The sequence below is a fragment of the Gorilla gorilla genome, chromosome 2 (genome assembly GCF_029281585.2).
Source record: "Gorilla gorilla gorilla isolate KB3781 chromosome 2, NHGRI_mGorGor1-v2.1_pri, whole genome shotgun sequence".
Classification (NCBI taxonomy): domain Eukaryota; kingdom Metazoa; phylum Chordata; class Mammalia; order Primates; family Hominidae; genus Gorilla; species Gorilla gorilla.
This window is the reverse complement of record NC_086017.1, coordinates 104,817,827-104,830,266: the sequence shown is the minus strand read 5'-3', so window position 1 is coordinate 104,830,266 and position 12,440 is coordinate 104,817,827. Positions and strand designations below refer to the sequence as shown.

The following is a 12,440-nucleotide window of genomic DNA, read 5'->3' as shown; positions in this document are numbered from 1 at the left end:
GGAGAGGTGAGTAGAAGACAAGCACATAGGTATAGAAAACAATCAGAAAGTTAATGCAGTAGGAAGAAATGATGGAGGCTTGGACTAGGATGGAAGAGGAGGTGGTGATGGTGGCAGCAACAACAGTAATATTAAAGAGGAATAAAGTATTCGCAATGTCCTACTCATTGTTCCAATTATTTCAGAGTAGATAAAGTATGAAGTAGACACTATTTTTACAATTTTACCAATATGAACACTGAGGTGCAACAAAATTAAGTAACCTGTTCCAGGTCACAGAAACTGCACATAGTGAATTGGGATATGAACCCAGGCAGTCTGACTCCAGAACCAGCTCTTAACCATTCTCTTACTACATACTATATAGTGGTGGTGGAAAAAGTTAGATTAACTTCTGATAGATTTAAAAGGTAGAATTACAGGATACAGATTAGATGATGATGCCATTTCCTGAGATGGGAAAAGTCAGAGATGAAGGTTTCAGAATTGGCCATGAGAAGGAAATCAAAGATGCTATTTTGGTCCAGAGAATCTGAAATGACTATTAAAAGGTCCAAGGGGAGGTTTTAGGATATTAGCTATATCAGTAGGAGTGCTTGAGATATGTCAGGACTGGAAGTACAGATTTGGGTCATTTTAGTAAATAAATGGTATGTAAGGTGGTATGAAAAGTATGTGGATGTAAAAAACTGGAAGTGCAGATAAGGGCCTGCAGTATTTCAAAATTTAGACTCAAAGAAGAAGAGGAGTTAATAAAAGAAACAAACTGAAACTGTCAATGAGGTACAAGGAAAGCCAATGCAAAAGGAGAGTTTAAAGAAAGAAAAATGTGAAGAAACAGTCAACTTTAGGTAAAATAAGAGCAGTAAAATAACAATAGATTTGGCAGCACAAAGACAATTATTGACTCCAAGAAGAGCAGATTCAAGGAATTATAGAAATAGAAGCACAAATGGAGTCTGCAGAGGAAAGAACGTGACATGAAGAAATACAGCAGCCACTACAGGCAATTCTTTCCAGAAGTCTGAATAAGGTACTATAAAAAGTAATCAATAGCTAGAGAGATATGTAGAGTGAAAGGATTCCACTATACTTCCAGGCAAGAAACATGAAAGCACATTCTGCTGACAGGAAAGATCCAGAGAGAGAAACTCCTCACATAAGAAAGGGAAGGGATACTATTATGTAAGAGCAGAAAGAAGTGGAATATGAAGCACAAATGCGGAAGCTGGACTTGGGTAGGAAGAGAAACCCTTCTTCCATACTATAGAAGAAAAGGCAGGGTTTAGGAATAAAAGCAGACAGTTGAGTAAATGTGGTAGTGGAAAAAATGAGAATATTCTTGTGCAATGGTTTCTATTTCCTTAAAGAACTCAGGCAAAAACTGAAAGCACAGTGGGGTTAAGGGAGAACAGAAAGAGAGGACAAGGAGGGAAACTGTCATTTTGAGAGAACAACAAACATTCTAAGAAAGATAAGAAGATAACCAGGCAGTTATGATAACTTTAATGTAAGATCGGCCATCACAGTCACGTATTACTAATCTATCAATGTTTAGCATTTGTGTGCTAGCACAGAATGTGTAGATGACTGGGTCTAACCAAGACAGTGGCTTTTCCAGGTACGTATGATGAAGGAAAATATGTCAAGAGAGGTTGAGGTATTTGAAATGACTGAATTTGTATATGTAAAATATGTATTTCATAAACAATACAAAATAATTCTTAATTTATAAAATATCACAAAATTGAAGAGCTTTCTATTGTGTCAGTTATCAAGCATCGCTAGAGAAAAAGATGTTTCACGTATCACCGCTTCAAATATTTAAGAAACATTATTAAAAAAAGATAAACTTAAAAGATGATAAACTCCACAACTGACTAGTGATAGACGTCTCTCTGTTGTTCCTTCTAAAATTTTTTCTACAGCCTTAGTGATACCTGTTTGTAATTGTTACTAAATTGTTTATCATGAAAACTGATAATATTAAGTACTATTTAATATTCATTAGTACAATTATATCCAGATGAATTTGTAAAATAGTTATTTTCTTTCAGCATTTTATATTAGAACATACTGCTTTTAAAGCAAGACTTAAGCACAAAAAAAAATCATCACAAAGCAATGTATCAGAAACCGCTTTCATTGTTTTCTTTTCAAACCAATTAGTACCACCTTAACCTAAACAAAACAGATAACATGATAACTTAATTAGTTGTAGCATTTTGTGTATTTTATATACACACTTAATAGGCACTAAAAGTCATTATTTTTTCTTAAGATAATAACCTTAAAGGGAAAAAAATTATTAAAAGAGGTGAAGGCAAAATATTGCACTACTGAAAGTATGCAATAATAAAAATAAAAATTACTATGAGCACTAAAGCTCATATTCATAACTACTAAACTGTGCCATATTCTGTAATTACAAGCTTCACAGAGCTTGAATTCGTAAGATGAAATACTTTGAAACTGGTTCTCCTAATTCTTCTACACTTGGACACAGTATATTACCAATAATAATGATATTCATATCCACCATTGCATTTACAGAACACTAGTGAAACACTGTACTAGAGGCTTGAGAGGCTTTAAATGCATTATTTGGAATTCACATAACAAGACATATTATAATCCCTATTTACAAGTGCAGACATAAAAGCTTAGAAAGATTAAATAACCTACTTAGGGCCTTTCTGACTTAACACTTTCTCCTACACCAGTAGTTCTCAATTTTTGCTATAAATCAGAATGATCTGGAGAGCACGTATGGAAAAAAAGCCCAAAGTATATCTGGTCTCACCCTCAAAAATTTTGAAGGTCTAGGCTGATGCTGATGCAGGTGGTCCACGGACAATATCTTGCTACCTAGTAACACTGCCAAAGAGTTTTTTTCTGTTATTTTGTTTTTAACTAGATTGAAGTGATAGGGAAGGCAGGGATGGGGACCTCTGCAGGCTCCCAGTGCTTAAATTACCTATAAAATCAATTGGCTGAGAATGTTTACTGTAAATTACAGCTTCTATGAAGCTGAATGTCATTAAGAGACAAAAGGAAACATTCAGTAAGGACATCTGGAGATGAGTCAACAGTATAAGTAAATGACATTAATGAAGATGACAGTGTGGTAAGGCTCCACTGAAAGGAGAGAAATCTTAAGCCAATAGACCTTATAAATTCAATAAGTAGGGGTTTCAGAGGAAATTAGGGGACTCACCCCTCTATCCAAGGATCAACTGATTATGTGACATAGGCAGACCATAATTCCATATCTATAGGTCTCCAGCATTCTAAAACAGGACTCAGATTCTTCTATTATTTAAATGTTTAACATACTAAAAGTATGTTTGATTCAATTTCTGATAACTGTATTAGGATAACCATAACCTATTTAACTTCTCCTGGGCACTTACAATAAGGAATATGACTAAAAGAAACTTGCAAACTAACATTTTGCTGTAATACTGCCTAGAAGGAAGGTGAGTCAAATAAGCATATAAAGGTTGGAAACAAAAAAAAATAATCTCATGTTGAAAAAGTAATAATTAATGTCTGGCTATTGTTTCTCCTAATATGGAAAATCACTGACAGGGTTTTTAATCTTTTTAGTCATAAACTTCTTTAGGATCTGCTCACAAGAAAAATGTACATACACTTGGGATTCTGTGTATGATTTCAGAAGGTCTTGGGAGACCACTCATGGTGCAAAGACCCTGGGTCAAGAATATCTATCTATGTATCTATCTATCTATCTATCTATCTATCTATCTATCTATCTATCTGTCTATCTATTTTTACTGCTCCTTGAGGAGCAGGGCTACCCCATACGCAGTGTGCCCAGAGTAGCCAAGAAACTTTTTTATTGGAATGCTCATAACATCCAGTAAGATCAAATCAGAGATATCATGTTGTCTTCCCCAAGTGAAACTCTATACATATATCACTTTTGCTGTAATCATTCAATTTGTGAAGACTGGCCAAAAGTTAAGGTAGTTCATGTAACTCCACAGAAAAGCAGGCAGTGTGTAATGAGAAAAGTGGCACCTTCCAGTAGTTTGAGAATGCTAATACAAATAGAATTGTTATCCTAAAAGAAAATTTTAGCCTGTGCCTCTCCAGGATAACTTTGGTTAAAAGCATTAGGAGATTCAACTATAAAAAGAAGGGGTAATTTATTATCCCTCTGAGGCCAACTTTTAAGACGACACAGGTACTAGCGAGAGGCGGTGTAGAAAGAGCATATGCCTTCTTATGACATCAGTGTAACCCTGGACTGCTGAAAATTTCAACAGATTAAGCTGTTTAAAATACCTCGCAGCTCAGTTTATTCCTCAGGTAATCAACAAATCATGCCTTGTACTATTAATGGAAAATGTCTATACTGGATGTTGAGCTTAAAATTTGGGATTACTGCTGGCACTATTTATAAAGTTGCAAAACCTGTTTACTTTTTCTCTTGGAAAGGCCTTCTTTGTCAAGACTACCTAGTTTGAAGGGTTTTTGTTTGTATTTTTAAAAAAATTTCTGAAGGGCCAGCTAGATTAATTAAGCTCTAAATAGTTAAGGGGGGTGGGGAGCAGGCAAGAGTAGATAACGTAATTCATATCTTACAGTACAGGCTAAAGTTAATTTCTAAATAGTTGATGTGAGAGAAAAAGGACTTTGTAGATTAACATGATTGCAAAGCATAATGTTTGCATGGCATTTATTTTTACTCTCTTTAAAAGGAATGCAAATCATTTTTAATTTTCTATTAAAATTGGTTCTGGTTCATGCCACTCTACACAGCTGAATACACAGAATTAGAATATTTTACAGTTACTTTTATTATAGAAGAGGCATTTAACTAAGCCCAAAGAAGTAAAGTGACTTATCAGGGTTATCAACAAATTCACAGTAGCTCTTAGAATCCAGGTTCCAGACTCTGTCTTCTCCCTAAACTAACGATTTTTCAACTTTTCACCACTTATTTCAGAAGAATTAAAATATTATGCTGATTAATAAATGCTATACAACTGCCAAAAAGAACTTCTGAGCTAATAAAACAAAGAAGCCTAGTGATATTCTGATTCTGACTTTTCAAGAAAAACCTCCAGTCTGTGACATCAAGTAAAATCTGGCTGATATGGTTTACCTCTGTGTCCCCACCCAAATCTCATCTTGAATTGTACTCTCACAATTCTGTGTTGTGGGAGGGACCTGGTGGGAGATGATTTCAATCATGGGGGCAGTTTCCCCCATATTGTTGTCATGGTAGTGAATAAGTCACACGAGATCTGATGGTTTTATCAGGGGTTTCTGCTTCTGCATCTTCCTCATTTTCTCTTGCCACCACCATGTAAGAAGTGCCTTTTGCCTCCCACCATGATTCTGAGGCCTTTTCAGCCATGTGGAACTGTAAGTCCAATTAAACCTTTTTTTCTTCCCAGTCTTAGGTATGCCTTTATCAGCACCATGAAAACAGACTGAGACACTGGCCAAGGCCTTATTTGCCATCACACATGCTGTCAGGCTTGTGTGTAGGAGCAAGTAGAGAAGAACTAAAGATTGTCACAACCTGCTACTGTGGTCATCCACTCTACTTCCCACAAATAACAATGAATTCAGGCTCTGCCAATTTGTAATTTTGTGATTATAGAAAAGTTTCTTAGTCTTTAGGTTTATTTCCTTCTATTAAATGAAGCTTTTCAGAGGTCTTGTTTTCTGCTTGCTTGTTATTGGGGGTAGGAGGAGAAAGTTATCCAAGCATTAAAATGACTTCTAAGGCACTGTGCGTTACCTCAACTAGTTTAGGCTCAGATAAGGCGCGGGCAGAAGAAATTAGATGCTGTAAATATTTGGCATATGAGTGGTCCAGATGTCTGTGGGCACTAAGGAGGAAGCTGTGTGCAACAAAGAGAACTGCCACCTGACTCTAATACAGGTATCCCCTCCTGCTACCCTTCTACAGCCCCCATCCCCTAGCACTGAGCTTAGCACAGTTCTGCTGAACATCTTTCCTACTTATTGTACAGCAGATCTGTCAGTGCCAGACCTATTATATGCCAGGCATTATTTCTAGTTGCAGAGGTTATGTTAGTTTAAAGAAAGAATTTCTTATCTGCATGGAACTATGAAAGGAACTTGAAGGACTTTAAGCTAAGAAGTAGTAAAATTATCAAAATTGTATTTTTAAAAGTCTCATATTCTTTACATATTCTTGTATTGTTTCACTGGTCATAACAAGCATGTACCAGTTTTGTAATCTGAAAAATATCAAATAAAGAAGAGAACTGCTGGCAGTATAGAGGAGAGCTTGGGGGGCAGGCAAGACTGGCAGTTAGAGACTGGTTAAGGGACTGTTCCTATCAGCAACACAGGTGATTAGAGAAGAGGAATTGAAGCGAGGTAACACTAAAGGGAAATGGAGTAGTGAAGAGATTCAAACGATAGCAAGACAGTAACATCAATAAGAGAAATTAATTGCAAGTCAGAGAGAAAAAGGTAAACAGGAGAACTTTCAAATATGGGGCTTGGTCAGACATTCAAGAGGTGTTTATAAACATATTAAAAAAAAGAGTAGGATACAAAATTTTATTTATTTATTTTTGAAACAGAGTCTTGCTCTGTCGCCCAGGCTGGAGTGCAGTGGCGTGAACTTGGCTCACTGCAACCTCCACCTCCCAGGTTTCAAGCAATTCTCCTGCCTCAGCCTCCCGAGTAGCTGGGACTACAGGTGCACATGCCCGGCTAATTTTTTGTATTTTTAGTAGAGACAGAGTTTCACCATGTTAGCCAGGATGGTCTCGATCCTCCTGACCTCGTGATCTGCCCTCCTCGGCCTCCCAAAGTGCTGGGATTACAGGCGTGAGCCACCGTGCCCAGCTCAAAATTGTATTTATTATATGAATACTGTATACATTACTTGTCTCATAAATATATATGCATAGGAAATTCATCAAAATGCTAACGGTGGCTGGCCCTGGATGGTAAGTCAATCATGTTTTTAAACATTCTTTTCCACATATGCACAACTATTAAATATCAAAAAAAAATACAAAAAACCTTTCCCTCTATCTTTGAAATTTACTAAGAATGCGTACTTTTGTGTACATTTTGTATACTTTTGAATCACATTCCTTCCAAAAAGCAGTTTACCTTTAGTAATAAAATTCTGATTGTAAAAATCCCATGAGAAAATCTCGTCAAATGGCAAACGATTCTATATTCATAAACATATTACACTGTCCATAATTAATTCTTATATCTTTGTGAATTCTCACTAACTATGAGTTTATAATGGTGAAGCAATCACAGTAGTTGTGTATTTTCTTTTCTATTCAGGAAATTCACTAGCTGAGAGAGGTGACAGAATTGAAAGCAAATATTTTGCTGTTATTTGATTACTCAGTAATCACTGTAGTCACTTAACAACTGTATACCCCGACTTTGAGCCGTTTCCACAGATATCTGCATGACTGACTCCCTCATTTCAAATGTCAGCTTCTCAATAAGGCCTATTAGGATCATTCTAATTATAAGAGCAACAGACCCTTGTCATCACTACCACCACAGGCTTTCTGATATTCTTTTACTTGTTTGTTTTCAATACACTGATGATCTAATATATAATGTAACTTATTAATTATATTTAGTCTGTTATCTCACCCCCTAGAATGTAAGCTCCTGAGGTCTAACTTGGATTTTTGTTATTTTTATTCCCAAACACTTCCCCAACCCTTGGCAATGTTGTGATATATGCTTGGCAATAGTAGATGCTCAAATAAATATTTGTTGAATTAATGCATGTATTAATGAATAAATCCAGAAAAGAGTAAATGAAAAAAATTAAATGACTAGTTTTAAAAAAGCACATAATATTGTTTTACAAATAACCATCATTAATATTTTTTACTTTAGTCTAGAAATCACTGATTCCCTGCTTAAACATCTGTAAACACCAATTTAGCCTATGGGGCTCTGCAAAGTTCTCTCTTCATACATATCCCTGTTAAAAGTTCTCCTTTAGATTCAATAAAACATGAGAATTGCTTATACAAATCAAATAACTTCTCTAATTAAATATATAAAAATTTAAAAGTATCAACTTTAGCAATAAATCATATAATACAGTTTTAACTTCTGCAATCAGAGCTTCCAAACCACCTCATTTAAAAATGTTCATTTACTACTGAAGACCACTGAGAAACTCTACAACTTTTCATCTAACCACATGACAGGTTGATTTTTTTTTTTTTAATCCTTAATAATGAACCACAAGAACAAGGGAAAAGGGACAAGACGGCAAGGGCAAACATTTAGTTTACTACAAGTTAAAGAGCAATTTAAACTACTTTCAGTTTGCTATGCCTCACGGTTATAGCACCATCTACTGTTTACTATGCATAAATGCTATGAGGGCTGGTAGTGCAAAAGTCCTTTGTCACTTCGTTTTTAAAAAATGTTCACCCACATGGACGAAATCATATAAGTGTATGTCTAATTTGATAACAATCACATGTCCAATATGGAAATGTAGATGTGAAAACTGAGAAATCAATGTGGTATTAGAAAAATAAACTGTTTACATAACTCTGAAACAATAACTCTTTAAGGAAAAAAGGACAAAAGCAAAATACAAGTTACTAAAAGAGAAAAAAGTTAAAAGATATTTTAGAACCTTGTTAATGGAGTATTTCAAAATGCAAAATTCTATAAAAAGTAAACTATCACATAAAACAATGAGTTTATATTTGAATATCGAAGAGATCCACTTTTAAGAATTCTATAGCCTTAGCCCTTTTCCCCTATAGACAGCACTATAACAAGGCCTCAGTAAATTAACAACTCCCAGTTAATTACATACATTTTAGTATACTAAGGCATGACTATTTTAGCTTATTCAGTAGTTTGTAACAGGTAAATTTCTTTAGTGGCCAATGCCATCGTCCCTACATTTACAATGATGCTAACATTACTTACACCAATATAGGCTTTCCCGATATCCTAGGATGTCTTAGCATTTCTGACATAGCCTCTTTTGTCTCTTCCATTCTCTCTTCATCACTGGAATCCACAACAAATATTACCCCATAGGATTCAGCATAGTAATTCTTCCAGATTCCCCGAATTCTTATTCCACCTCCCAAGTCAAAGATGGTGACTTCAAACTTTCCTTGTCTAAGGTTAATTTTTGAAAATCCAACAGTAGGAGCTACATCTTCAGGGTATTCTGTTACAAATGATACACAAAAAAAGAAAATCTTTAGACTTTTAATTGACAACATTAATTTTTCAACTAAAATTTTAGCACCCAAGTGAAATATTTAGCATTCACTGACACAATAAACATTATTTTGAAGCATACTGGTTTGGGGACAGGCCAGAATATCAAACTAGAAATTTTACTCCATGCAGATAGGAATCTTTCTTTCCCCTGATATAACACCCGCACCTAGCATATAATAGGTACTTAATAAGTATCTGTTGAATTAATAAATGAATAAACTCTTGCCTTTAAGGCTATTTACCGTCCAAGTTACAAACAATAAAAATGTCAACCTTTCAAAACCATAGCCATCCCCAGGGACTATTAAAACATCTGTGGAGTTATAAAGAAAACCATGACCACTTAGAGAATAGAAGAGTTTAGAAGAATCAAAGAATGAGAGAAGCTATAAAGAATAAGGCCACTCTTTTTTAATTAGCTGAATTAAAGTTATATTTGCAATAAAGAGATGTTTAAGGGCAGCTTGCAACAAAAAGTAGATTTCATTCTTTCTATAGGAACATATTTTGGATGTTCCAATAAATACATAATTGAATTTTTTTGGATTTCTATATACGAAAACATAAAGAAGATACAGGAGGTATATGAACTGCCAAGGAGTGATAATGACAATAAGAGATTTAAAAGATACCTGAGGATCTTAAAAGACATCATTGGAGAGATAGAATTTAGGCCTTAAAGCTGTATAGGATTTAAACAGGCAGAAGAGGAAGGGAAATGGCAAAGTAAAGGAATATGAACAAATTGAACATTGTGCCTACAGTAAATCCTTAAGATTAGGAATGCAAATAGAAGAGGGTTCTGAAGATAGAGAACAAGGAGTTATTGAAAATATCTGGCAGACCAATGATATAATTAAGGTGACTGAAATAGTGCTTTATTAAAATTAATCTTGCAAAAGTCTCTAGACTGACCGGAAGTGACAGTAATAGCCTCTTTTCAGAGAGGCATGAAAATAAAGGAATAGAAAAGAGAACTCATGAAAGATTAATGGCATGCTGACTCATGGCTACAGAGAAGAGTTCAAACTTTATATTTTTCTGTTTTATTTTTTCTTCATCACTGGAATCCACTATAAATATTATCCCACAGAAAACATTGTTCAGAGCTGCATGGCCAAAACAATAGCCACAAGCCACACGAGGCTTTTTAAATTTAAATAAACTAAAATAAAATTGAAAATTCAGTTCTCAGTTGCATCAGTTACATTTCAAGTGTTCAAAACCCATATGTGGTGGCTGGGTACAGTGGCTCAGGCCTGAAATCTCAGCACTTTGGTAGGCTGAGGCGGAAGGATCACCTGAGGCCAGGAATTTGAGACTAGTCTGGGTAACATCTAGAGTTTAAAAAAAAAAAAAAAAAAGCCACATGTGGCTAGTGGTCCACCCTACTGGACAGAGCCAATATAGAACATTTCCATCATTGCAGAAAGTTCTACTGAACAACACCGGTGTTTAGAGGGTATTATTTCCACATTTAGCAAAACATTTGCTATTACAAAGATTAATTTGAAAGGCATTCACTAAACTTAGGTGTGACTGAGAAACAGACTTGCAACACACCAATCTCTTGGTAAGCACCTTAGTGAAGTTTACACAGCACCTGAGAAAGTTAAGAGCCACTACAAGTCATACTTTTGCTAATACTTTCATTACCTAGAAAAAGAAAAAGGTAAAGTTAGACATATAAGCAGAATGATTTTCCAGAAATAGGATTATACTAGGCATTTAAAAATGTGATCTAAGCCTAACCAGAACTAGTTTGTGTGGATAAAATAGGCAGCTGTCTTTCAGTACGAATAGAGAGGAACCCCAGGCAATCATCAGTGAAAACAAATCAACTATGCTGAAGTAGGAATAAGGGAACTAACATGTATCAAACACCTCCTTGGTACCAGGACTTTGTTAGGCATCAAGGGTGCAAAGATGAGTAAGATATGATTGCTGTCCTCAAAGTACAATGTAATATAGAGAAGGGGAATATTAATAGGAATAACACCGAATTTGTATGTTCTTTAAAAAAAAAAATAACCTAGAGACGATAGTGTGTAGGAATTCAAGGGAAGGAAGGTGAAAAAGGCAGGGGCAAGTTATGGTCTAGAAAGGCTTTCAGAGAAGAAATAAAATTTTGAAATGAAGACTTCACTGTGAGTGAACACATAAAAGCTACATAACTGTAACAGAGAAGGGAGAACTATATTTTAGGCAGAGGGAGCAATTTAAGTACAGATAAAATGATGGCAATATGCCCAGTAAACCAATTCAGATTAAGGAATTTGTTTCAAGGTTATATAGTAGGCAGAGACAGGCCTCAAACAGAGGTCTTCAGGACTTCCAAAGCCTGTTTCTTTTGATATATGGAACACCTTCTATTCTTTCCTCTGGTTCCTATTCAGCATTTGTGTTTCACAACTTAAGACTAAATGTTCAGGTACAACTTTCCCCATAAATCCTTTTCTGACGATTCCTCCTACTTCTACTATCACCTTTACCTCTATCATAATATTCTGTCCTCTACTGATCTTCACAATAGCCTATACCTTCCCAACACATGGGACTATGTCTTTGTATCCTTAGCATTCAGCACAAAGCATACAGGGCTCAATACTACACCACCAAACCACTGAGATAACTGAAGCTGCTGTCCCATACATCCACCCTTTCTTTTTTCCTTCCATGTATTTATCCATCTATCCTTGTACATGTATTTAGGGCCCACTATAGATGATAAATCATACAAGAACCAGGAATACAAAGATACATGGTCTCCAATTGAGAATTTCAGTAAAGTATATGTGGTAAGACATCATCTCTAGTAAGTCCAAGATAAAATGCAAATATACAATCAATAAATTTTTGAGCATTTATTATAAGCTAAGTACTATGCATGGTTCTAGAAATACAAAGATTAATAAAATCCATCTTCTGATCCCATAGAGCTCTTAGTCTATTGGGGAAATATATATATATACATATACACACACACACACATACACAAATAACTACATAGGAAACATAAATATATATATATGAGTAACTATAATTTTTTTTGTTTTTTTTTTCCTCTTCACAAATCACAAATAACTATAATATAATGAAGACATGTTAATACCCAACAACGCTAGGGACCAGTCCACACAGAGAATTTTCGCACCAAAAATAACAATAGTTCC

At 35.2% G+C, this 12,440-nt stretch overlaps 1 protein-coding gene across 6 annotated transcripts in view; it reads right to left on the bottom strand.

Moving 5' to 3' along the window:
* ARL13B (ARF like GTPase 13B) overlaps positions 1-12,440 on the bottom strand; it is a 75,675-nt gene that overhangs the window by 42,555 nt on the left and 20,680 nt on the right. For 5 of the 6 annotated variants that reach the window (XM_055383690.2, XM_019024493.4, XM_055383692.2 and 2 more), the window contains one exon: positions 8,962-9,211. The exons of the other annotated variant lie outside the window; for it this stretch is intronic. In XM_055383690.2, coding sequence (XP_055239665.2) covers positions 8,962-9,211 — 250 coding nt within the window. The remainder of the gene's footprint in view (positions 1-8,961; positions 9,212-12,440) is intronic. 6 annotated transcript variants of the gene reach the window in all.